This window comes from Phaenicophaeus curvirostris, chromosome 3 (assembly GCF_032191515.1).
Source record: "Phaenicophaeus curvirostris isolate KB17595 chromosome 3, BPBGC_Pcur_1.0, whole genome shotgun sequence".
Taxonomy (NCBI): domain Eukaryota; kingdom Metazoa; phylum Chordata; class Aves; order Cuculiformes; family Cuculidae; genus Phaenicophaeus; species Phaenicophaeus curvirostris.
The window spans coordinates 14,486,140-14,513,907 of record NC_091394.1 but is presented as its reverse complement, the minus strand read 5'-3'; the positions used below and the strand labels follow the sequence as shown (position 1 = coordinate 14,513,907).

The 27,768-nt window shown below is 38.3% G+C and overlaps 1 protein-coding gene across 3 annotated transcripts; it reads left to right on the top strand.

The window, feature by feature from the left end:
* The first annotated feature begins 628 nt into the window (after positions 1-628).
* Positions 629-26,881, top strand: VSTM2A (V-set and transmembrane domain containing 2A). 3 transcript variants are annotated; one of them, XM_069853415.1, is made up of 5 exons: positions 629-1,180; positions 3,545-3,711; positions 4,536-4,586; positions 8,002-8,338; positions 26,120-26,881. In XM_069853415.1, exons 1-5 carry the CDS (start codon positions 1,102-1,104, stop codon positions 26,164-26,166), a joined length of 681 nt encoding a protein of 226 aa, XP_069709516.1. In that variant the 5' UTR covers positions 629-1,101; the 3' UTR covers positions 26,167-26,881. The 3 variants fall into 3 exon arrangements, with proteins under 3 accessions (XP_069709516.1, XP_069709515.1, XP_069709514.1); XM_069853414.1 differs by having other exon boundaries at positions 630-1,180; positions 26,258-26,881; XM_069853413.1 differs by having other exon boundaries at positions 631-1,180; positions 26,380-26,881.
* Positions 26,882-27,768: the final 887 nt, after the last annotated feature.

The following is a 27,768-nucleotide window of genomic DNA, read 5'->3' as shown; positions in this document are numbered from 1 at the left end:
AAGGAAACATTCACTGCAGGGAGAAAGTATTCATGAATATGCTGTAAACACTTGCTCCGATGTACATAAATATATATTACTGTGAGTAATCAGTAGGGCATCAAAATCCTTTTTTGGCTAGTTAAATATTTTTCTGTAGAAATCTGTATAAATACATATATCCTAAGCACATTCTAAGTATCATCTTAATATGTCTTTGAAGACAAAATGAACAAGATACTAATGTAAGATTCTAAAAGTATAGTTTTTCAGAGCAGGCAATAGCAAGTGCAGTAGGATTACTGAGTTACTATTTTCCCCTCAAACCCTGTAAGTGGGAGAGAAAAAGGAGAAAACAGAAACAGCTTAACTCACCAAAAATCAAACCACTGCATTGCCCTTTTAGCCACTGAGTGTTTTGAGATGTAAGAACGAAGATTACATCAGTGCAATAAAGGCTTTCTCTACAATTACAAGCCATACACTATGTCAAAAACATTAAAAAAAAAATGCAGCTTTATCCCAGCATCAGAGCCAGTAGAAATCAGAACAGGTAGAGTGGTGTAGAGAACAGTAGAGAAAAAGGAGAGAGAAGGAAGGGTTAAAGGCATCATCACAGCCATTAGAGAGAAAAGTTGAAGCAATAGAAGCACAGTAGACTTCTCTTCCCTCCCCCTCCCTTCTTTCCCCCACTCCCCTTTTCCCAAGCTGGATCAGTGTGTAGGGAGGGCAGTCATCACGCCATCCTGAGCAGCAGGAGCTGACGTTGGATGAAGCTGCCAGGTAGCTGAAAAAAGGCACAGAAAGCAGCCGATACCCACTTTTCAACGTGATTTTTTTTTTTTTTTAGTCTGAATCTGGACTTCAAGCAACACAGCGCCTGAGACAGCTCATCTGAACCACACTGTACTGCAATTCTCACTCTTCCCAAAGAAAAGGACTCCACTGAGTAGCAGGATGCTGCCAGTATTGCAGCTCGGGCTACAATATAGATCCTTTCTGTAACATTTTCAAATCTCTTTCTGTTCATATATAGATACATACATACATTCAAATACCAGTTCTTCCTTTTTGTGGGAACCTTTGGCTTTTGTTACCCCAATGTGACTTCTTCATTTTGGAATGATGGGGATCTTTCTGGCTTATGTTGGATTCATTTTCTTTTCAGTTATGTATATTCAACAAGGACTTTCTACCCAAGGTAAGACCATTTATTGTCAAATATGTTTATGTGTTTTTCTATGCTAAAGCAGACTTACAACAGTATTGGAGGGAGGGACAACTGTGCACGAATAAAGAGAATAAGAAGGAAAATAGCCCAAATTTCTAGGAGATGAGAATAGCAAGCATAAGGTTTAAATTTAGCTTAAAAATTGTCTGTAAATAGGAACAGAAGTGAGAAGTTTCCCCAAAGTGAGAATAAACCAGGTTTCCTTTGCTTGATTGCAAAGAGAGAAATAAGAAGCACCTTGTAGAAGAGTAAAAGGGTGTTGGTGAATGGACATACATGTGTTTTGGTTGTATATGTTTGTATATATGCCTGTGTGCATACAATAAACACCTTCCCGTGCATGCATAATTATTGCAGTCACCAAGTACTGGATGACTAAATCAACTGCCTTCCTTAAAATATTGCAGTATCTTTTCAAGCTGCACCTCCTTTCGTCTCCTATTATCCTGTAATCCTGAGTCAGACTTTAATTTTGATTCTGTGACTATATGTATTTCTGACCCCCTCCCAAAAAAAAAAATGGAAAAAGGGGGGGGGGGGGGCGGGAAGACAAATGGACTTTTTTTAATACCTCTCCTCTTCCACCCTCCCTCCATCGCCTTTCTCCCTCCTCGCTAAAAGGCGCGTCTTGCATTTCAAGCAGCCCCAGCGCTGCAGAAACCAGTTGTTTGGGACCTCGGAGCCGCGGCGCCGGTGTTCAGCACCACGGACAGATCGCGCGGGGGCCGCCCCCGGCGCCGCTGTTCAGCACCACGGACAGATCGCGCGGGGACGCCCCCGGCACCCTCCGCCCGCGCCTCTCGCCCGGCGCTGCCCGATCGATCCCTGCCCGCTCCCCTCAACCCCAACCCCAATCCCAATCCCGCCCCCCCCCGCCCCGCTCCCTGCCTGCTCTTCCCTGCCGGCAGCTCCCCCCCGGCTCTGCGAGTCCGTGCCGGGCTGCTCTTGACGGTGCGATGGAGAGGGGAAGATGCCGGCGGTGTTTCTATCTGTGTCCCCGCACCTCCCGCACGCACTGAAGAGGAGGGGAGAGAAGCAGCAGGCAAAGATAAAAAACAAAACAAACTTACAAGCCTTGGATACGCAAAATGCACAGTCCTTTTATCAGTTGAACTCGGCAACTAGCAATTGCTGGCTGCTGAGGGGCGAGGGAAAGAAAAACGGACACGGCAAAATGTAAAACTAGTAGCTTTGCTAAGTGTCTGTTGCCAAGCACAAACGTGAGGGGGAAAAGAAGTAACACTGGCTGACTGTATTGCCAAATTATCCCACCAATTCCAGGTCAACTAGGAATAGATAGAGAGGTAGAGGTAGAGATAGAGAGAGAAGGAGGGGAGGAGACAGTGAGCAATTTTCCCCTTGCATCATAATATGCTCTAGTCAGTCAGTAGCAATGCACAACAGAAAACAACACTGCAGGATCTTCCTAAATTATTCTCTTCTTGAAACATGGGTTTTATTCATTTCATTGTCTGTCTGTAGTCTCTCGCACTTAACTCTCACATTTCATTATGTTGCACAATTCTAAAGTGAGTTATAGTAGAGGATGAGAAGGAAGTCGAGACCGAGACTTAAAGAAATATTGCTGTACTGGACTATGTCCCTCAGGACCAATTTTTAAACCTAACAGTGGTAGACTGTAATGGGCAAATCCTGTTTGTTGAAGGACTGGTATACAAAGGTGAGGGTTGATTGCAAAAGGGTCTACCAAGACAAGAAACAGAGGATGTATTGCTTTTTGGTCTGATTATGCAAGCGGAGGTTCTCAGAAAGAGTAACTAACTCAGGTAAAGCCTTTGAAATAGGCATTTTGATGAGCGCTTGTAACCTGCACCTCAGAAGAGTGCCTGTTCCAACAGCTGCTCCAGCTGGTTGCGGAAGGTTTAACAATTTACACATCCCCAGCTCAGCCCTTACAAATACAATAAATCAGTGTGATTTGTTTTCCTCTTCCAAATTAGTTTTTGCACAGAATCCTTCAGTGAGTCTGGTGAAATACTGCATTCTGCCCAAGGGTATTTGGACCTAATTACATGAAACTTTGCTAGCCCAAGGGAGCAAGCAGGAGGGTCTATAACATTTCCCACGAGACAAGCTTAGAATGTAAAGAAGGTGGATTTGTGCATGAGGGAGAACCAACATACTTGTGTGAGAGAAAACCAGGAGACATAGTGTGTAACTGTAAAATTAGAAATGAGGGGAAATAGGAAAAGAAAACAGAGGAAATAATTAAAAAGGAAAAAAGAAAGAGAAGAAAAAATCAATACAAAAAGCAGAGAATATCCAATGGGTAGGTTACAGTAGATCCCAACATGTTTTGCATTTGTTTTGCAGCAAAATTCACTGAGTTTCCCCGAAATGTCACAGCCACTGAAGGACAGAATGTGGAGATGTCTTGTGCTTTCCAAAGTGGCTCTTCTTCGGTGTACCTCGAAATCCAGTGGTGGTTTCTGCGGGCAGCTGAGGACCAAGAGGCTGGAGCTGAGGTGACAGGCACTCAGGTACTGATCCTCTGCTACGGGGTCCCCAAACCACCCAGGAATGCCACAGAAGAAGACATGGAGAGGAAGGGAGGGAAGGAGAGAAGGGGGGGAAGAAGAAGGGGGTAGAGGGAGGTTCTGGATCTCCCCAGGGATTTAATTTTGACCATGAAATAATAGTACAGGAACCTGCAGAGAAAAATACCTACCTCAAGGGATGATAGCTTTGCTGATTGTCACTCTCAGGATGCAGCTAGAGACATTCACAAAACCATATGGAGTTCCAAAGTATAATTATTTTTTTTTTTTTTTAGGTTTTTTTTTTTTCATTCCCTCATTTTCCCTTTGGAAAGAAGCTGTTCAGAGATTGTTCCTTGTGTGCTTTTTTCCTTTCCCAAACGGCAAGATCCTACGCGTCACCCTCCAACTTTACAGGGTTGGCAGCCCTGACTCTGCACGCAGCTGCCACGGGGGGGCACACACTCGGGTGGGGGGCGAGAAGGGAGAGGGGGAAGCCAAGGGGGAAACAAACAAACAAAAAAATCATACCGCAGCGCAATTTCAGTCTTCGTAGTGGGACAGAGAGGGCTACGTCCACATCGCCCATTTACACCGTCATCCAGGGACGTTTCTCGCTCTCCTGCGCCGCCACCTCCTCATCAGCCGCCCCGGGAGGGTGGCGGGCGCGGGGACCCCGTCCTCCAGGCTCTCGGGGTGTCCCCCGCGGTGTCCCCACGGTGTCCCCGCCGCCCGTGGCCGCTCTCCCCGGCGCTGCCCGCAGGTGGCACACGCGGAGCGGCGCGGAGCGGAGGGCGAGACCCACGGCGGCTCCTCTCTCCCCGCAGGTGGAGCTCTTGCCCGAGAGGGACTTGGACAGCGACGGCACGAAGATCAGCGTAAGTGCAGCCCCCGCCTGCACCCCTGGGTGGGGGGGACTCCTGGGTGTGAAGGCTCTGGCCAGCAAGTCCCGGGAGACAGACCCTCGGCAGTCTGTTTCCATCCTTGAATCGCAGAATCCCTAGGTTGGAAAAGACCTTTGAGGTCATACAGTCCAACCGTACCTGTCCACTGCTAAATCGTACCCCTAAGCACTTCATCTACCCGCCTTTTAAACACCTCCGGGGATGGTGGCTCTGCCACCTCCCTGGGCAGCCTGTGCCAGTGCTGGATAAGCCTTTCAGTGAAGAAATTTTTCGTAAGCAGGCAGCCTGCACCCATCCTTGTACCTTTTCTTTCCAATTGCCCAGGGAAAGTACTGAGTCTGCCTTAAAGCTCCAAAGCTGATTTTAAAGCTGAAACCTGGGTGTGGAGCTGTGCTTTCCTACAGTGGGGTGCGAAGCTCTGTAAATGAGTGCGTTTCCAGTTTCATTTTAGGTGCTGCGGGGCATGGTTTAGTGATTGATAGGAATGGTTGGACTCGATGATCCGGTGGGTCTTTTCCAATCTGGTAATTCTATGATTCTATGATTCTATGATATCTGCTGGTAGAGAAAAATCTCAGGAGGTCTTCAGACAAGATACCCCTGTTGGGTGCTATCTCCACTCTTGGCCACTGAGACTCTCTTTAGGAAAGACTTTCTCTTTAGGAAAGGCATACACCAGATCTGCTGTGTGGAGGCTAAGCAGAATGTTGTCTCAACAAAATTATGACGTTGCTCCAGCTCTTGTCCAGAGTAAAGTTACCTTCCACAACAGACTTATCTGCTGACTCAGGCACAGCCACAACCCCTGACCTCAGAAGCATTTAGACCCTCCTCCCTCGGCTGTGGTGGGGTCATGGTGTGGTGCTCACTGCAGTGGAAAGACACAGATGCTTCACAATTACTGCAGTATGAGTATTTCTTAGGAGTACAATGGGGTTTTCCCTTTCTCACACACAATCCCTCAGAAGTGCCTTTTAGCTGCATTCAAGACTGTAAGTACCAGCAAAGCTTAAAGCAGCAACAGATAGGTAGATGTGAATAATTTCTGTTAAATGCTTTACTTCACTGCTTTTTGATGCCTACAATTAACTAACCAACTAATTGCATCAGGTCAAAGTGTGGCTAGGTAGGATATTCATAAATGACACTTCAGATATGTTATATTCAAATGATACATATTCTAGGCATACTTGCATCTCCTATGAAAGTCCTCACCACACTATAAGATTTCTGTCATCAGCTGCATTTTCAGTTACATTTGTACATTTGTAGATCTCTTACAAATGAGTCCCATGTGTGGTCTTTGGATACTATTCCACTAGACACAGTGCTAGCAGCCAATTTATTCTTTATCAATACTGGGTCATTCAAAATCCCTGTAGTAATCCATAAGATCTGTGACACAATATAGGCTGTAAAGCTTATCCCATCTTTCATGTTAAAAATCTCTTTCTTTCATTAAGTATGATAATAATTCAGGATGGGCTATCTACATGAGTTTTTATAAGCTTTCATAAAACATTTTATATTTGCAATTAAAACAAATTCAATGTTAAGTTGACAGTCTAAATGTACTGTTACAAATGTAGCCTTCCTTTTTTTTTTCCTTTATTGAAGTCCGTTAGTACACCTGGAAACTATCGTCATGAAGAGGAGAGCAATTTTTAAATGCATTTAGTAAATTCTTTAAAGAAAGGCTGAAACATACCAAATGTGTTTTTAAATACACCACTTCTCTTAATTTTAAATGATAATCAGGCATAAATTGAACACATGCATACATGCTGACTGCAAAAAAAAATCTAAATTTCAAATGCAAAACTCAAAACGAATTCTGTTTTTCATTAGTACTATGCAACACTGTTTATTTTGCAGATATTGCATGGCAGAAGATGAAGGCAGAACATGACCTTCTTTCTAGTCATATGAAACTTCTTTCATCCTTTTGCCGAATATGAGCTGTTCAGTAGCGATATATTACTATTGAATATGGTTTAAATAACTGTCCAGCACTTTCTGTGTAATTAATATGGCATATGTTATGCCTGAAAGTATGTAATCCGTACTTTCAACTCAGTTTGCCAAGTATAAATTCAGAGATGGATACAACACAAGGGGCCGTAAAGTCTATCCAGTAGTACCTTACACCAATAATATATTCACAAGTATTGCTCTTCAATTTATCAAGCAGGCAGAGTAAGAGCTTTGCCAACACTGGTGACTACAGCATGCCAAGCTATCAGAAGCAATGTGCTATATAATCATCAATAATATGTGCCTAGTTTCAATCTAATAGTTCTTCATTTTTGTGATCTACCACATATTCATTACCCCTATATCTCCTCTTTGCCTGTCATTGATGTGACACAAAGCAACATTTGCATACACATTTACATAATTGTGGAAGTAAACCAGGTTCAGGATTTCTTCAAAGCTTGAGTTTTCTGTCCTACTTGATACCTTTTAGCTGGCTTCGTGTGGGGCAACAGATATGAATCCAGGTAGAGAGTATCAGTCAATTAATTAAATATAAATTCTCTAAAGTGATGAACAGACAGAAAGGAAACTATGTTACCTTTCCCAGTGCATCTTAATACCCATCATACATTTCTGGATGCATAATTTGCTTGTGTTATTTAATTATGTGAAACAAAAATATGTTTTGTTACCCTCAGATAATAAAGGCATCTAAAAATAAATTAGGAGTCTTATTTTAGATGACAACTTTAAAAGCAACCTTAACTATGTGCTACTTAAATATGAACTACAGAAATTATATATGTCTTCTAATAAGTATATGGTTAAATATATGAGAGAAAAAGGAACTACCTGATGCAATATGTCTTGTTATGGTTAGTAAACAAAAAGTACCAACTGTTTGGACATGCCTGAAGGATACAAATTGAATGTCAAATACATAGTTTCAATGTAGTGAAGACTACAAAATAATCTAAGAAATTGTTATTAAAGAAGTTTAAATATTAGTAGACACCCTCAACACAATTCTTAAGTGCTAGTTCAAAAACTGAATTATTCACTAAAGCCAACCAAGTGAAAAGATTTAACCAATGAAGTGCACAAATATTAAGTTTATGTAAGAAAGCTCATCAAGAATGTTCATGATCTTAAGCAGTTAATGGAATAAGCACCATCGTTTGGGTTATTTGTCTGAGAACAATCAGCATTTCAGAGCAAACCATCTAAACAGTTTTGGAAAGCAGATGTCAGACTTCCTTGGTGCAACTTCCCTGCAGTACGCACAATCACACCACTGATTAATTTGGCACTTGACTACTCTGGACAGGCTCTACATCAGTAGAGTCTTCCCAGAGAAAGAATACTATGTAATATGTTTGTTTGTGTGTTTGTTTTTCTGGCAAATTTGCAGACAGTGAAAGTACAAGGGAATGACATCTCCCACAAGCTGCAGATTTCAAAAGTGAGGAAAAAGGATGAAGGCTTGTATGAGTGCAGGGTCACTGATGCCAACTATGGAGACCTTCAGGAATACAAGGCCCAGGCATTTCTCAAAGTCAATGCTAACAGCCACTCTCGGCGAATGCAAGCTTTTGAGGCATCTCCAATGTGGTTGCAAGATACGAAACCTCGCAAAAACGTCTCAGCAGCTGTTCCAAGTAGCATCCATAACTCTGCCAATCAGCGTGTGCGTGCCACCTCCAGTCCTGAAGCAGCAGCCAAAATCCCCAAACAAAGTCCGCAATCAGGTATGGTAAAGCATTTTGAGCTTTCATTTGATTGCTTACCAGCATGTGAAAGGAGGCTAATTCAACAAGGTAACGAGAAATTGTGACTAGGAAGAGTGTGGTGCTCATTTATTCCTCATTCTTTCTGGCTCTATTCCACCTGCTATCTGCTCACTACGTAAAAGCTGAAGTGTAAATTTTTGGGCAAAAGAAGCAAAAAGCCTTAAATTCCTGTATGTGGATTCTGTCTCTACTGGTTTTATCCACCTAAAGTTAGCTATCTAACTGAAGATTAGGTTTCCCTGTAGTGTGTGTGGAGAGGGAGGGGCATGTCAGTGAATGACTCATCTCATTTTAAGATGGCTGTGCATGATAAATAAATTAAATAAAACACCCATCCAGAAGTGTTTGGTCCTAAGTTAATTTACTTAACTTTTATGTCTCTAACATTTTTGTGAAAATAATCTACTTTTATTATCAATCCTATTTTCATAAGGAACTTGACTTCTAAAACTAAGCAGACTTAAATATGCCAGATTGTTTTTCCATTGTGTAGGCTTTACCAAGACCATGGGTTTTTTGTCTTCAGCTAATTGACCATTGGTTTTCACTCAAATGTTAAAACAGCAATGTCTCTGTTGTCTGTCATATAGAAAATAAGACACTATACATTTTGTTTGGGAGATTTTGTACAGCACTATATAAGCCTGTATTTTCTACATTGATAAAGTAAAATTCACAGTTATGCCAAGGTACATGAATATAAAGGAGATGCAGCTATATGATGGCAATAAAGAGATGGACAGGATAAAAATTGAGACATTGCAAGTTTAAGGGTTCCTGGATTAATCCTGTAAACACTGAGGGTTCCATGTAAGGAAGGAGATTGCAATCTAACTTAAAATATATAATGGAAACTAACCTAGTTTGTTCTGTTGCATCATTTTTCTGCTAGCAAATGCCATGTCATCAAAACAAAAACTGAGAATACAAGGAATTTCATAGCATATCTGTTGTGAAATAACTTGCATCTTATAGCCATGCTACTAGAAAAATATTTTGATAAAGAAAATGTATTTCATTAAAGATTGGAACAACGTGAATATTCATACAGAATTTCTTAACTGCTGTTAGAAAAGATGATGCACATACTTCCACCATTTTGCCATCGCACATTTTTTTTAATTCATTTAAAAGTTGCCTCTTTCATGTTTTAGCTCTTCCAAGAAATGTTTAAGCTGTTAGAAGAAAATAATTATTTCTATTGATTTAAAATCATCATTTTACCATGGCTTTCCTTTCAGATAAATGTGTATACCACTTATTTTCCATTGGACTCATATATTTCAAAGTAGCAGATTTGTCCATAAAGTGAAAACAATGGTTTCTCTTCAGTTCTATGTGAAATTAATTAAAATAATCACAAGTTAGCTACAAACTTTACTGCATTGCAGCCAAAGTGTGCACACAGACCTAATCCACTAAATGACTTTAGATATTTAAGGGAATCTATAATATTGTTTACATCTTTAGCCCAAGCAATGTCTTACCTGATTATGGGCATTTGTTATTTGAAACTTAGTAGGTCATTACATGGGAAGGTCCCAGAAAAACCAAAACAAAGCAAAACTATAAGAAAACTTTCCTTGGGAAAAATTACTACAGATGTAGTACAGACAATCATAAGTAACTTACAAATTAAACAGATTAAAATATAATTTAGATTTTTAATTAACTTGTTTTATGATTAATATTGTATTAATCATTGGTGGTCCATCTACGGAAAAAACAGAATGCCCCCAGAATGCATAGTCAGCTTAATTTCAATTTAACTGTCACACTAAGCAATAATTACTGGTGATATTTTTTTGTGAATATCAGTTTAACTTTTGAGAGCCAAGTGTTACTTTCCTTTACTTGAGAAAATCTGGGCCTGATTTTCTGGCTATAGTGTGGTTTGGGTTTTCACTCCATTTTACACTCAGTCAACACCAATAGAAATACCCACGGAAGCACACGGCAGTGGAGCTTTTCAGCTTAAAGTGACATTGAGGAGCAACTTCAGCTGAGGAAAGAGAGACATCAGTTGGGACACACCCAAAAAGCAGAAAAGAGTTGTCATTGACAGTAATGATCTTTATTATATCAATCCAACATAATCTCCTTATAGTTTCAAATTAGAAACTCTTCACTTTTTCAACACCACGCTAACTATATATACATGAACAAGACTACTGTGTGATTACATTACATGTGAGCAATGTATCCATCTGGCCTAGAACACAGAAACACGGTTGAATACTAAATTAATCATTATTAACCACGTGTGTGTGTTTGAAAGACAGAGGGAGTGATTGTGATGTGTTTGTTCATGTTGAGTAATATGTTGACTTCAGCAATACTGTTTGAAGAGAGAAGTATTATTAAGCATAGCTAATTGTATGAAATATTCTCCAATACTGGAAAACCAGTGCATAGTTTTGGCAAGCAATAAATTTTTGCATGCTCACAGACTATTGTGAAATACATTTACAGCAGAGGGAAATGTGACACTGCGAGATTATTGGGAAATCTGTTTTCGGCTATATCTGAAGAACTCACTAATATTAGAAAGATTGACTCTGATTATATGAATATTTTGTCCCCAGGATTTATTTTTGAAAGGTAGATAGCATTCTTCTTAACTTCTTCTATCCTGAAGCACACTGCAGAATTTAATTTATCCCTTAATGACAGATATTTAATAGGCAGCTCAAGGAAAGTAGTTTACAGTCACTGCCATTTTACAATATCAGCATTTCCCAACTGAACAGGTATTTCTTATATTCTCCTCTTTTACTCAAAATTAAGAACATCTATGATAACTAAAAAGGAGCTACATAGGCAGGGCTGACAAATTAAAGTGATATGAGGTCCATTCTGCATTTTGTACTTCTCTGCAAAATACTATATGAGTGTAAAAAATGTATTTGTTATTGTTAGCGTAATGGAGATTCAATACAGGGAGAAAGAGTTAGAGAGAACATCAGCCACAGACCCTCTTCAGATAATATATTGAGAAGCACTAAATATCTGTCTCAAAGTCAAAAAAGCCAGGAAAGTAGAAGTCAAAGTCAACACAGCTTGACCCTTTCATTTCACTTTCATGGGCTCCAGCAAATGAAGTAAATCGGCTCAGCTTAAGAGGAATCTGAGCAATTTGACAGGCTAATCTGCATATATCCAGAAAATATCCTAAGTAGGTGGAGTGACAGACTTGTTTTTCTGCACAACATAACAACGTATTTTACTCTAAAGGTAAAAGTATAGTTATTGCAGGGCCTTGTGACTCTAAGCAATGTTGCAATTAACTAAGGTCCAAGATCTGCAATCAATTCAGGTAAAAGGAAGGTACATAATCTACAAGCTGCACCAAATCTCAGTGTTTCATGGATATAAATCTAGACAAACTCTGATACCTGCAGTCAAATCACTTAACATTTATAGCAACACAAAAGAGCTGCAGAATTTAATGTGCTTGGAATGTTTTTACCTCCCCCCCAACTCTTCTTGTTCTGCCAATGCTTTGATAAAGCACTCAAAACCATTAGTTGCTTTTCAGACTCAAGAAGATCAGGCTCAGAGAACTCAAGAGGGAATAGTTACAACTGAAGAAGGGATGTTAGGTACATTTTATGACTGCTTCATGTACAGACTCTGCACATTTCTAGCAAATTTTTATTCTTTCTTGAAGTAACAAAATCAGCTATTGACCTAACTACATGCCAAAACTGTTCCTATGATGACGGCAGAGTGGCAGCAAGTGACTTGAAAAGGAGCACAAAGGAAAACATGGTCCTTACCTAAGGCAAAACAACATGAGTTCTTGGCATCATAAACCAGATTGAGAAGCTGATCGTCAGGCATGAAAGAAAGAGCGAGAATGAAGAGAAGAGAATGAAAACGTATTTGTTCAGTCTGTTGATGCTGATAAACCAGTGACATTGCTTACAGCCTCCAATTTTATCTATGGAATCCAGCAATCTTTTATTATCAACCTAGTGTAAGAAAAAATTTATGTCCAATTTGGAATCTTCTGGAATATAAACCAACTTCTGTATTTTTTTTGGTTTTTTTCTCTTTTATATTATATGTGATCTTAAAGTGGAGGAACAAAGTCTGCTCTATCCTCTACCAAGATGACAGCCAACATTATTCCTTTCTTCACTAAGACAAACACTATGGCTTATAAGGCTTCTGTTTTAGAGACTGTGAATACCCATAAGTCTAGGAGGCACTAACATTCACCGTGATTGTTGCACAGCAAAAAGTCGAGTCTCCATTTCCTTCGGACTATATTCAAGCAGAAGCCAGATGAGACTTTTGTTCTTCTTGTTTGAACCTTGTTTAGCTGTTCTCAGAAATTCTTGCAAAAAGATGATGCAAGGACTCTCCCATTTTACACTTGTAGACACTATACTCTCTGTTTTTACTTGAAACCCACACTTTACTTCTCTCCCTGAAAAGAAGCCACTTCACTTTTTCACATTCTTTGAGATGTTAACTGATGTAGTCCTATTAGTCAGTTAGTAGTTGACCTCGAAACTGCAAGCATCTTCTGAGAAGTGCTGATCTGCTGCAAATAACTTTATTTTCAAAGCAAAGTCTTAACAGTCATAGAATCATAGAATCACCAGGTTGGAAGAGACCCACCAGATCATCGAGTCCAACCATTCCTATCAAACACTAAACCATTCCCCTTAGCACCTCGTCCACCCATGCCTTAAACACCTCCAGGGAAGGTGACTCAACCACCTCCCTGGGCAGCCTGTTCCAGTGCCCAATGACCCTTTCTGTGAAGAATTTTTTCCTAATGTCCAGCCTAAACCTCCCCTGGTGGAGCTTGAGGCCATTCCCTCTTGTCCTGTCCCCTGTCACTTGGGAGAAGAGGCGAGCACCCTCCTCTCTACAACCTCCTTTCAGGTAGTTGTAGAGAGCAATGAGGTCTCCCCTCAGCCTCCTCTTCTCCAGGCTAAACAACCCCAGCTCTCTCAGCCGCTCCTCATAAAGCCTGTTCTCCAGCCCCCTCACCAGCTATGTTGCTCTTCTCTGGACTCGCTCCAGAGCCTCAACATCCTTCTTGTGGTGAGGGGCCCAGAACTGAACACAGGATTCGAGGAGCGGTCTCACCAGTGCTGAGTACAGAGGGAGAATAACCTCCCTGGACCTGCTGGTCACACCATTTCTGATCCAAGCCAAGATGCCATTGGCCTTCTTGGCCACCTGGGCACACTGCTGGCTTATATTCAGTCGGCTGTCAACCAACACCCCCAGGTCCCTCTCCTCCAGGCAGCTTTCTGGACAGACTTCTCCTAGTCTGTAGCACTGCACAGGGTTGTTGTGCCCCAAGTGCAGGACCCGGCATTTGGCCTTGTTAAACCTCATGCCATTGGTCCAGCCTGTTCAGATCCCTTTGTAGAGCCTCCCTACCCTCCAGCAGATCGACCCTTCCACCCAGCTTAGTGTCATCCGCAAACTTGTCACTAAACCCCTTCTTATTCGGCCAAGATTTCCAATGCAGAATTAACTTGCCTCGTGTTTCTTTCAAAAAAACCTATGTCTTAATATCTTCTATGTGCATACTTATGTATAGAACCAAATGCATACAAGTATTTGATCTCCTAGTTTAAACTAGTCCTTAGTCAAACCGAACCCAGTAACAATCAAACTGCTTTTGGTCAATCTACTGTTCTAACTCTTGTCACAAGCAGAGCACTATCTATTTTTTGTAACCATCCCTCACTGCCATTGGCAATCACTGATCTTACCCTACTGGCAGCTTTCTATTCACTTCTATTCCTCTTACAAAAACAGAGATCCAGAAACTATGAAGAGAAAGTAATTTGTCAGTTCTCGTTATTCTACAAATTTTAGCAATGGCTCAATCGCACATACCCATGCCAGACTGAATACTGGTAATCCTTAGTTTCAAACATATCCTCTCTGAAATCCGAAATACTATTTTCATCCTTAGTTATGCCCACGGTTAAATACTAAAACTGAATCATGGAATAAAATCATGTTCTTCACAGATTTGCTGAGATAATCATGGATTCTGTCCTTAAATATATGATGTCTCCACTGTAACTCATATTCCTGTAACAGTAATGGTGTTTGGAAACAAATGTTAAATAACCTTAGCTAATCACAATCAAGGTTAAAAGGGAATTTAAGAAAGCAGGTAATGGTAGATTAGAAACAGCCTTTTACAGGAAAAGGGGCTCCATGGTAGATATCCATTTTTATTATTCAGAGATAGACTGCACAACTGCTGAGCAGTTGCTTTTTTGGGTACCACACAGGTTATACACATGACAACATGGAAAAATGTCTTTGGATACTGCACTACATATTTGTCTCCTATGATGTCAACTAGAAACAGCAAGGACAGACACAGCAGTAATGAAGTACACACATGTATACTGATATTTTTCTTATTCTTTTAGTAACCTTACCAGTGTATTTTGCTGTCCATCTGCCATTAATACGTATGCACGTAACCACTTATTTTACTTTATTTTAGCTGTTTAAAGATGAACCCTTCATATCCACCTCACCTTTAGAATAAAACTGATATATAAAGATCTGGTAAGGGACCCCACAGGAATTCCTTGAGTAGCCAAATTACGTTTATTCTGTTCTACAAGCCTGATGTAACTTTCTTTGGTAATAAACCACTGGAAAAACTGCAGATGGTCCAAGAAAGAGAAGAAAAGAAAGAAAGAAAAGAAAAATAGGGAGCTGAGGGAGGGAAGCTGTTTATGAATTGTTTGTCATCTCAGTCAACCTAATTTTTTTTTCCCACACTATCGGGCAGCTTGCACTGGGTCATCAGAGATTGCAGCACATGTGACAGGGACTGCTCTTGAAATAACTGATGGGATTTCCTTGCTTCAGAACACAACCCATTTGTTACTTGACACATTTACAACAGAGGAGGGGACATTTTGACTTGTTTCAGATAAGAAGAAGGAAATTTCCCATTTACGTTTTCTTAGTTCATTATGAAAATATTTTGCATCGCTTAATACTGAAGTGGATGGGTAGAATTATCCGCTGGTTAGAATGGATACAACTCTGCTGAAGCCAAAAGAATGGCATTCATTCACAACAACAACAAAAAAAAATGGCTCAAGCATGAGGATGAAGATGAATTCTCTACTGATCATAAAATGAGAAGAATGCAAGCTTTACCCAGCATGTGCTGCTTATGACATTTAGGAGAGTGAAGCTACCTGAGAGCAGAGTGAAGGGAAAGAAAATACCTGAAAACCGCTCATTCAAATGCAGGGGGACAGGGCATTCTTGATGGTGAATTGTTGCCTAAGGCTTTTTGTGCATTTTTTTCTTTAAATTTGATCAACTTTTTTCTGTGGTGTATTTTTGAAACCATAGGCCAGACTAGCTAGAAAGCTCAATACTCTAAAGTATTTTCTTATTCTCTGAACAGGATTTTTCCATTTGATTAAATAATCCATCAGATTCAAAGATATTCTAGACATATAACCTTCTTTACATCTACAGTATTAATCAGTTAATCCTGCTTTGCTGAAGATAAAGCCAGATGTCATTTGAAGAGTAACTGATGATCTTTCTTCTGGCCATTTGAAGAGAAGACTCTGCCCCAAACCCTTTATTTTGCCTTATCATAAAGAAGTTGTAGTCATACTTTTTGGCAGTGCCTTTTGCTATACTGTCTGCATGTTTTCCAGTCTGATCTACTTCATTGAAGTTTATTCTCCAGCTACTGGCAAATGCTACTGTCTTGAAACAAAGCTGCCTAATGTGCTAAGAAGTATAAAAATGTGGAAGTTAAGTGCCACAGCCAGCATTCCCTGTGCTTCATACATAGGATCTGTGTGTTAATCAGCAGCAACAAAAATACAGACAGCAAATCTGGATGCAAATTTTGCTGCCAGTCCTGTTTCTACTGCTGGTGTTCTCTCACCTGCTGCTTTTTTCCTGTGACCCTAACTAAGGCATTTGGCCACCAAATCACAGCCATAGGGTCGTAATAATTATAAGAAGTGACTTCTACACGACTATAGAAGACAGCATATTAAACTCCAGTTCATGCAGTGTAACTGAAGAAAAGACTTAAAAACAATAGTAAATCAGTTATGAAGCTAAGAACTAGCAGCATGTCTCACAGAGAGCTAAACATTCAGATGGTGCAAAGCCCTTTAGGAGTATAGTACTATTTGACTATATGGATACACAGCATTGGGCCTGTCTGGAATTGCCAAAATAACAGGTTGAATACCTATTTTGTATTCTGTTGAATTATTCACATGCATACAATATGCACTACTCATAGAATCATAGAATCATAGAATAACCAGGTTGGAAGAGATCCATTGGATCATCGAGTCCAACCATTCCTATCAAACACTAAACCATGCCCCTTAGCACCTCATCCACCCGTGCCTTAAACACCTCCAGGGAAGGTGGCTTAACCACCTCCCTGGGCAGCCTGTTCCAGTGCCCAATGACCCTTTCTGTAAAGAATTTTTTCCTAATGTCCAGCCTAAACCTCCCCTGGTGGAGCTTGAGGCCATTCCCTCTTGTCCTGTCCCCTGTCACTTGGGAGAAGAGGCCAGCACCCTCCTCTCTACAACCTCCTTTCAGGTACTTGTAGAGAGCAATGAGGTCTCCCCTCAGCCTCCTCTTCTCCAGGCTAAACAACCCCAGCTCTCTCTGCCGCTCCTCGTAAGACCTGCTCTCCAGCCCCTTCACCAGCTTTGTTGCTCTTCTCAGTGACCATCTTATACCTGAAGACTCGTTGGATAATGACGAGTGACATTTCAAGGTTATGCTTGATCCTACATCTCAGAACTGCAATGAGAAAGGTAAAAAATTTGAAATAATAGAAAAATTTTATCAATATAGATTCTGAAGGTAATAGATTTAGCACAGAATTTGGCAAAAATGCTTCAAGATACATTCTCACAATCCACAACTTTTGAACCAGTACACTGAGGTTTTAGGGGTGATAATGCTGTGGGTTTTAATTTATATAACAGTAATAACAAGAGTGAAGGCTTTGACTTGTGAACTCTTATTAACTTTTGCATTTAAAAATGCTGCCACCCAAAGTCTCTGTCTCACCCCAGTCAGAATTTATATCCCCAAACCTGGACGGCAGAGGAAATAGGTGCCTGCTTCTCAGCTCTCCCAGTTCACAGTGTTGAACATTAAATTAAGCCTCCATGACAGCTTGAACATCGGGTTGTTAATTTGAGATTGATGAAGAGATGATATGGTGTTTGCTTCTATCACTCCTACTGTTGGGGGTTTAATTTCTATAAGAGGGGGAGAGAGGTGGAGGCACTATCATTTTAAACTGCTCCAGCTAAAACCACTAAGAGCTTATGAGTCATAGCCCTTTGACGGAGGTATGTTCTGTTACTCAGAGGCATTGTTCTATAACTACTGCAATAACTACCAGGCAAAGGATCAGAAGAGCGGTCCCAGCCTCAAAACACTTACCATGTGGGAATCAGACAGAAGAAAACAGACTCAATCGTCAGATGGGTAGAAACTGGAGCTTTGCTGTGTTCCATGAAAAATAGCTCTTATATAAATGATATAAACAGAAGGAGATCAGGTTGACTGTATGTCAAACATAAGCCTAAGCAGTGTCAGGTGTGAAAAGCAAGCAAAAGGATTGAATTTCTCATGCTGAAATATTTACAAAGAACGATAATTTTCATTCTGTCTACTTTATAATAACCTTCTTTGTATATGTTTTTCTTGGTATGACAGTGCTGTTGAAGATGACAGAGTAATATTAAGTATCATCCCACTTAAGATATTTTTCTGATAGATGAAAGGATGAACAGGATGCAAAAAGCACAGGAGGAAAAAGATGAATTCAATTCTATTTTTCTTCAAATAAAATTCTTGTTACACTTTATGGTATCTTGCAGAAATGGCTTTGTTAACAGTTTAACTACAATGTGACATATGTCAACTATATACAGATTTATATGAATTAAAAAAATGCTGAGCAATTTGTGCTGGAGACACATTTAGTGGCTTTAGCAGCAGCCAGTTACAAACAAAAGAGTGAATTCAAGGAGAATTTTTATTAACAGCCTAAGTTCCCACCTTCATTCAGGATGGAGGATAATTATTCACAAATATGTAGATGAGTTACCACAGCACAGTCACAAAAAACTGCATTTGCTTTGGAATCATTCATTTCCTACAGATAAATAGAACTGCAATAGTTTATATATTTTTTTCTGTCACATATTAAAAAAAAATTGAGACATTTTATATCCGTGGTTTTCAGGGATAAGATGAAAGAAAAGTGTGCCCATTGCTGATAAGAGCAATCATAAAGCATGCTGCCAGTGGTTCTCAGAAAATATCAATTAACCAATTTGGGCCCTGCACTTACTTGAACTTGGCCCGTCTCCTTCTCAGCTTTTAACTGTTGCAATGGGCACTGGATGTTGGACTGCTCCTCACAATAGTTTTATTTAAATAGCTAACACTGCTTTTTCACAGACTATTTGCAAACAAACACCTCTCTTAGCAAATCTTTACTCAAAAAGTACTCTCTCACTGAAACAGAAAAAGCTGAAGTCAATGCATTACTTATACATTTGAAAAGATATCCAATATAAAGACACAGAAAACAAGCCCACGAACAGAAAAACTTTGCAGGCTCCAACACCAAGTAAAGGGAGGAAGATAATTAGGATATTTGCTATGAATGTCTGGTGTCTGAATATTTGTGACTGAGAGCCCCAGACAGGCAGAATCTCATTCTTCTAAGAAAAGAAAGTCAGTCTGGGAAATGTATGTGAAAACCAAGACAAAAAACTTCCACAATGTGATAAATAAATAGTAATAGAAGTAATTACAGTTGTACAGCCGCTAAACAATTCAGAGATATCAAGAACTCAATATACTCTTGACAGAACACATGAAATTTGAGGTAGCTAAGCTCTAAACATGTTTTAAGCTGCTAGAAGGAGGAATATGCTTCTGGGTTTATCTAAAGCTGAAAGCTGTGTGCCCCAGGCTCAAAAGTCATATTGACTCTGACACGCACTACCCCATGTATCACCTGCAGAGACAATTCATCTACGGTTCATTTCACCAAATGAGTACCTAACTTACTGCTACTCCAGTACTCTAAACTTGTTTATGAGAGTAGCACACAAAAATACTAGGGAAATTAAAATTTTAGAAGCTGATTTTTTGATGAGATATTCTGTCCAGATAGCTAGACTCACTTCCAGATCAAAACAGACTAAATATGTTTCCAAGAAGCAGAAGTATTTGAACAAAATTTAGGATCACTGCTACAGAAATGACCCTCATGAAGCCAATAAAAAACAGTATTGAAATTTCCTAATCATGTTGCTATGTATTATATTATTTAGTCCTGAACTAATTGTTAGCACAGCTTAAACAAAAGTACATATTTAAACAGAAGAAAATACACCGATGAGAATGTAAGTTGTGAATTACAGGATAAAGACATAGGAGAGAGCAAAAATTACACTGGAGGTAGACTAAGCCAACTACACTGTCCAATTCATCTTCCTGAAAAATTGTGTTCCAACACAACAGTGATTTTTGACTGTTTTTATCAGAACGGTATGAAAATCTATAAAAGTGATGCACTTACAGTTTCAGTAATATGTCTAAGGATCTCAACCCTCCATCCTTCCTGTTCAAGGTAAAAAGATGATGGTCATTTTTATGATCTCATTTTCATCTTTGAGAATGACATTAGAGATCATTTTAGCTTCTTCATAGTGCATGATGGCCCAATTAGGAAGCCTGTGTCTAGTCAAGGGGTTAAAGGAGACAGTTGAATAAGAGTACTGTTTGAAGAATTAAAAAGAAAACCATGACTCCCGTATGTTGAAGAGGAAGATCAAGATTTAAATACTTCCCTAGGTATGGGTTGATGTAAGGAATGATGTAGAAAGTGGCCTGACTGTAAAATTTTGTGTTTGTTCACACCAGTGTATCTGTAATTCTACTGGTGGCTGTCTTTGCATTGTGAAATTGCAGAAGTCATACAAAGTCCCCCTCTTCTTTCTTTCTCCCTTCATGCGGCTTCCTATTGTCCTTTTATAGATTTACAATTGCTTGTTCTGAACCACTGCCTGGAGCCAAATATCATTTTACTACATGCTGCCTATATTTGATGTCTCCTGAGGTTTTTCCTCTCACAAGTATTTCTGTCTCAAACTTCCATTAGAATGTGGAGTTGCGTGTAGCTGGCAGCAAGTTAAAGGCTGTGACCTACCTTAGTACAGAAAGATCTCCAGGAGTTATTGTCATTCAAACCTTTGGCAGATTTCTCTCCCCTACTCAGGGTTGAAAAGTTATTGCTTTCTGTTGCTCTGTGACAGGACTGAACAGCTCTGGTCCCCTGGGCACCCTCCCTAGTGAAAGCTAGGTAATAATTGACCCATCACTTCCCTCTTCCTCACTTGCTTTTCTGGGTATCAGTTGCAGAAAAGGAAGACATAGCAAGTGAACAGAGCTGCATGATGAACACAAAGTCCATCATAATTGATTTAGAGAAATTTAATATATAGCCTATTCTAAATTTTCATCATTTTCGAAGCAGTAACTTTTTTCCAAAAATAAAAAAACCCAAAACAGAATATAAGAAGTTTTCTTCTGGCCTGTAAGATGCATTCATTTGCCTTGTGTCATTCAATTCCCCAAAATCAAACACGGGTAACTGAGCCTTAATATAAGTATGTGAAGTAATTTCCCTGAGGAGAGAAAGGATGACCTTATGTTTGCGGAAGGGAATTTTTCTTCCTGAGTGTGGATATATTTTCCAGCACTATAGGAATGCTACAGGTAACTGTGATTTCTGCACTTCAGAGGAATAAAAATGATAGCAATTGGTAGGCCCGAGAGGAAGAATCTATTTATTTAAAATTTGTGAGAGACATATGCAAATAAAACTTCAAATGAAATCCACCATACTTGGTTTCACCTGTCTTTATGAATGTAAAGCTGCAAATATCTTCCAATAAATCTTACAGTTCATCAATATCCTTAGTAAAATTAAGGCAAGTATTTTACAAACTTTTGCTTATTTTACATGGAAATCATGCAAAATTATGATATCGTGTGGTTTCAACTCGGGCTGACAAGAAGGCTATTTCAAATCTAACATTATAAAGCAAAGCCGAATGTTGTAAAACAGTAAACCGGGCACTTGAAAATGGAAAACATCAGCACAAATTCCAGGCAAATTAAACTGCCGAGGGCTCTACACCTCTGTGATTTCAGGAACCAGCAGTACAACAAAATTAACTGGTGTTCAGCACAAGCAAAAAATAAGTTCACCCTCGTACCTGCCTTTACATATACGCAGGAACATTTTGGCATCATGTAATGCATGCAGAGAGTCTAGGATGGATTTTGAGTGACTGGCTGTAGTTCTCCTCCACTGGTCAGCATGAAATCAGGAATCTGCTTAGGTACTATTCTTTCCTCAGTGACTTACTAATTAAAGAAAACTCAAGAGACCCTCCACTAAATGTGTATGTTTAGTAAAATGTTAAAAGAGTACTTTTGAATTTACAGGTTCATTCTGCTATTTATATGACAATACACATTTTAAACAAAACTGTAAGAATCTAATTCTCAAACTTTTTGATGAGTATTGAGGATTACAGTGCAGGAAGCTATTATATCCCAGAAACCTCCCAGACCTTAGAAAGCACAAGGATTACAAAACTAGCTAGATTTCAACTCTTGCAGATGCAAACCACTTGAGACCTGAGGTGGTTAAGCATGTAAGGTACTCCTGCACATTGGATATTCTAAAACTGTAGGGCCTGGGGCAGATGCTTACTTTGCAAATCAATGCTTTTTCCATTTGTGAAAAATAAATGGGCAAAATTATGAAATCAGCATTTATTTTTCTCTGCTTGAGTCCTAAAGTCCCATGTAGTTTTACATGAATATTGTCTGATCAATATCTTAGTGAAAGTAAGGGATCATTCAGGCATCCAGTGAATAACAAATTTTTTGATCAGCTAAGGTTTACTACCAATTTATAACATGTGCTTGGGTTTATTTTGTATATAAATGCTTTAAAACAGGAAAAAAAGAATATATTTATCTATTTTGTCCATGCACTATAAGGCATGAAATATGGTTTAGAAATTGTGACAGAGATTAATTTTATTATTTTAGACACTAAGATCACAATTATTTATCACCATTGTTTTTTCTTTGTTTTCCTGTCATCTAACTAAATCACACATTTGAATAAATCAATGTTTCAAAGAGTTTTATGAAATTAACTACTCATTCATGCTGTTGTGTGATTACATGCCTCTGCCAATACAACATCTACTTATAGGAGAAGACTTGCATGGACATTAGCTCTTTTGGATGCATATTAGTGACAGGAAACAGAAAAATAAACAAACTGGTATTTAAAACACATAGCAAGAATTTAACTGTCTGACAGGTCAAAACATGAGAATCCCTGATCTACCCATCCATCCATCAAAGTTTACCTAATACTGTAGAAATCATCTGTGCATGCATACTACCATTCTCCTTCCAGATTACTATCTTTGAGAATAACATAATTGTAGCCCAGCTTTGCCCGTTGCTCTTGATCTGCAATAAAATCTCTTTTAGTTGTCATTATGTTAATTAGAAAATAATGCTAGAAATGGAAGGGAAATGAGTAATTGATCTAGCAATTCCACAGACAGATCAATAAGTTTTCAGTTATATTACCATGCTTAGAGTTTCTGTGATACTATTTATGTCCTGATCAGATCTGTACACCAAAACATATCTGAATGAAAACTTAGGATTTGGATACTGTGTATTTTCAAGGCATTTGGATTTGGATTCTGATCTATGCCTTGTCTCTGACTTAAGTCTAAAAATAGTGAAACTAAATCTCTGATTTAAGTGCCCGGTGCCTTTTAGATTGACAGTCAAAACGGAAATTTCTGAGTATTGCTGTTCATTTACCTATAATCAAGATGGAAACCAAAATAATAGAATATGAGCAAATATGACAATAGAATAAGGAAAAAAATCTAAAATGGCTGCTTTCAATTTTACTATTTTATAATTTTATATTTGCAGCTTTCATGTTTCAAAAATCTAAATAAATACTTGGGTTCTTTTACACATCTCCATAAAAAGAACAAAAGCAAAGAAACTGGAGTTTATCTAAACTCCAGTAGTGCTTCTGATAGTAATATGCCACTGCATATTGCAAGTCAATTTCATTGGGGATAATGTAGCACTGAAAATGTATCAGTTTGGGTTAAACAACATTTTGGAAATCATTAAGCCAGTATATACAGAACTGATATGATATTAGGACATGCTAGTCAGAAACCATGCAGACGACACTTTATGACAGTGATTTCCAACAACCTTAACATCCTATTTCTTTACCTAGAAAGTTTTAGTTGTATTCCCCCCCCCCTTTTTTTTTTTCATATGTTCAGTATTGATTTAGCTTGCATTTACTGCTCATACTGTAACATACATCCCTTGAAAGGAAAAGAAAAAATAAATTTGCAGTTTACAGAACAAACACATTGAACGTGTGATATGAATTGGAGGCAGGTTGTAATTTGTAAAAAGGCTGAATATTATAAATAACAAATTTATCATGTTTATGCAGTATATGACCCCTAATTTGAGGATCTACAGATTGTCTTATTGAAGCAAAACAAAACAACAATCAAAGAATTCTTTGCCTGCAAATGTTATAATGATGCTTTCCCCAGTGTAAAATAAGTATAGCAAATTTATTTTGTATCATATTGTTTTTCTTCCATGCATAACAGCTTCCAAATTCTCAAATTATAATGCTGTTAATCATTAAAAAAACTCTTTTAAGAATGTCCATGAGACTCTTCTGAATATTTATCCTTATTTGCATTACACATATGTTGTGCAGCAGAAATGTATCTCCAAAGACCTCTTAGAACTTGTCTTGAGTAGTGTATTTCTCTAGTTCAATCAAAAAGATATTTAAATTGAATAAAATAAGTGAAAATCTTTTAATATATCATTCTACAGTTAGACTCAATATCTCAAGGTATTTTTCCAACCTAAAGGATTCTATGATCTTATGAAATGTTCTAACACTAGCAAAGGTTTTAACTAAGCTCTGATAACCTAGTTCGAGAAATAAAAGCCTTTATAAAAATCTGTTAAATGACAAATTTTATACCTTATATAAAAGAGAAAATGAAGCTATGCTACAATAAAACCAAATCCTGAAATTGAACTCGACCCTTGTGTGCAAGTTTGTAAATGCTATCTGTATGAGAACAATCTATAGGAAGAAGTTATATCAAATTTGCTTGTGTTCTGTATTAAAAACAAGTGTTTAAGAAATTCAGCAAACTTCTGTAGTGTAGTGGAGGTAGGCTAGCATCACCAGATGGGCAAGAGAAAAGTAGGTTTCCCGTTCCTGTCTACATTCAGTAAGGACTAAGCTCAGAGATCCCTTCGACTTCTTTGAAAATCTTAGCAATGCCTTTGTGCCATATTTGCATTTAGAATTTAGTTTTCCATCTGAAAATCGATTCCACACATGGATAACTGAAATATCATTGTGTTTAGAAGCCCTTGTGTATGTGACAGAGAACTAACTGTCTTTTATGGCTACTACAATAGAAGCAATGTCTCACACCATGCATTTAAAAAAGGAAGCGGTGTTCAGAGATCTGGGATTCAGTTTAATCCCCATATTTGAAGGGAAAAATTTACTAAAGATGGGAAAGAAATACTGCTTGCTACACTTATGCAAATAGCAGATACAGAAAAACCACCTGAAATCTTTAAAAAATGAGCATTTACCTTAAGTTCTTTTTGGTTTTATTGTGTCTATTTTTGATGGGAAGATAAATGTGCTTTTAGAGGATGCAAAAGAATCCAGGATTCAGTTTATATTAAATTCTTTACAAAAATAACTTAAACATGATGAATAGATTTTAAAAAAAAAAACATTAATTGAAAGTCCGAAATTATTATGCACAGGTAGTAGCCTCATTATTACTTTGTTATAAAGTTGATGCTTGTAACTATCAATAACATTAATCCATTTTAAATATACAACATAACTATAGAATCTCTTAATCATACATTAACTGGTTCTAGTTAGAATTCTTATTGATAGTGCAGCCAAATTACATGTTTTTTCACCTCAAGTAACATTTCAGATTCTAAATGTAATTCTTTTTGATATAGGGAGTTATCAAACACTGAGAGTTGGTATGCAAGATACCTAAATATCTGTCCTTGGTGTGCAGACATTTCAACTAGTCTAGATCTGAATGTTTTTATACTGATAACATAGTTAAAATATAAAGTCATGCTTTTAGAAATCATTATATATACCATTGAGCTCATAGTTTTCTAAAAAGAAAAAAAAACTGAGAAAATCTAATTTCTCAAAAAATAAATACTTCAAACATTTTAGAATTCTCTTCCCTCCTTGTAAACAGCACAGCCATTTGCCAGTATCTCCTCTGTTTTATAAGAAAATACTGCTGCCAGTAGATGACTTTTTTGTTAACAGTCAATGAATGTAATGCTGGAATTTATTTTGTAAATACACTGTGAAGTTGAAGGTGTTTGGGTTTACTCCTCTTGGTACATGATTTCACTGGATAATGTTTTTTAAAAAGACAGACAAAAAAAAACAAAGCAAAAGAAAAAAAAAACAACCTCCCTGGGACTGAAATACTTTGTATGTGTTGTTATTTGCAGTGCATGCCAAGACAATCATGGGCACCAGAGCCAACCTGGCGAGCTAATTAAATATATAAATGTATGTGTTTAAAACAGCCTTATAAGGAGCATTGGAAATCTGCAAGATGAGCGAATATCTTATAACTTCTTCCGCAGGTGCGAGGATAGCTACAAGCCATGGACTTTCTGTCCTGCTTCTTGTTTGTGGCTTTGTGAAGGGTGCTTTGCTTTAATCTAAAAGTGCTGACTTTTTCCAATATCACTTTCTCTTCTTAAAGCAAAGAGCAAATCGCCTGTAAAATCCACGGAGCGGACAGCAAAGTTGACCCTAACCTCCAACCACCACTCTGCACCCAATGTACTCTAAATCTCTACACAAGGAGCACCTTCTTCAGGAAGTACAAACAAAAATACTAAATAAATAATTAAAATAAATAAATATTATAAAAAGAAGAGGATATCACATGTTTTCTTGATATATATTTTCTTTGGCGTATCACTAATCTTTTCTTTGAAGAGAACTGGTGTGATGTAGTCAAATGTTTTGTAACAGCAAGACCTAGTTTCCCTTTCTTTCGGCAAGGAGAAGCCTCATCCTTGACTTCTCAGGGGTTGGTGTGCAAGTCATCAGTATTACAGAATTAGACATGGATGACATTTGGTTTCCTACACTGAAAGAACCGCACCAGCCTGGAAGCAAACAGAGGCCAAATAATGAACCAAAACAGAATGATTTAACATCGACCCCCAAAATCACCCTACAAACTATCAAAAAGCCTTTTTTTCCTTTTTTTTCTTTTTTCTTTAACATCAGGAATAGGGAAGAGACAAGAAATTCTACAGAGCAGCAAAGCAGACTAGAGGATATTGTTTCTGGAAAAAAAATTCTTTTGGGTTTTTCAGGGTTTTGTTTTATTATTCCTTTTCCCCTGTGTTTTTTCTCTTTGTCTTTTCTTTTGGTTGTTTCTTGTTCAATGGTGACAATTACTGACTTAGGCCAACCCTTGATGACTGTGTGGAGGTTTATATATATACATCTTCTTTTTTGTGTGCGTTCTATATTTCAGTGTGTTTTCTCTAATTTTGCAACTCTTGTATATGCAAAACTAACTTCAATTCTGTAAATTGCTTACAGTCTGTGTTATATAACTTCAGAGTAGACATACTTTGATCCTCATGCAATCCAGTTTTTAATATTATCTATATGTCGTGCCACCAATATACATCTATCCTTTTTCAACAAAACATCACTTTTTAGTTTTGTAATTCAGTACTGTGTGGATTATGTAATACATACCTTCACTTCACTGGTTTGATCCCTTTCAGCCCTCTGTTTACTCTGTAAATGAACATTAAAGTTTGTTATGGTCTCTAGACAATGAATTATTTTAGTTTTGTGTATGTTGTGTTGGAGTTCAGTTGCTCAAAGCTCTTTTATTTTGTAATGTTTATAGAGGATGAAGTGATTTGATCACTAGAGACTGTAAAATGCAGGTTTTCAGTCAAATACTGCATGTAAAGGAAAGTTAGAAGGGGAAAACAAACAAATAAAACATGACATTGCTTAAAGGATTTACTTTTGGTAAAGATTTTGTAGGAAAATGAACTTATGACACTGATAAAATATATTTGCATCACAAGTCCTGCTACATGGCCAAAGAAGAGTC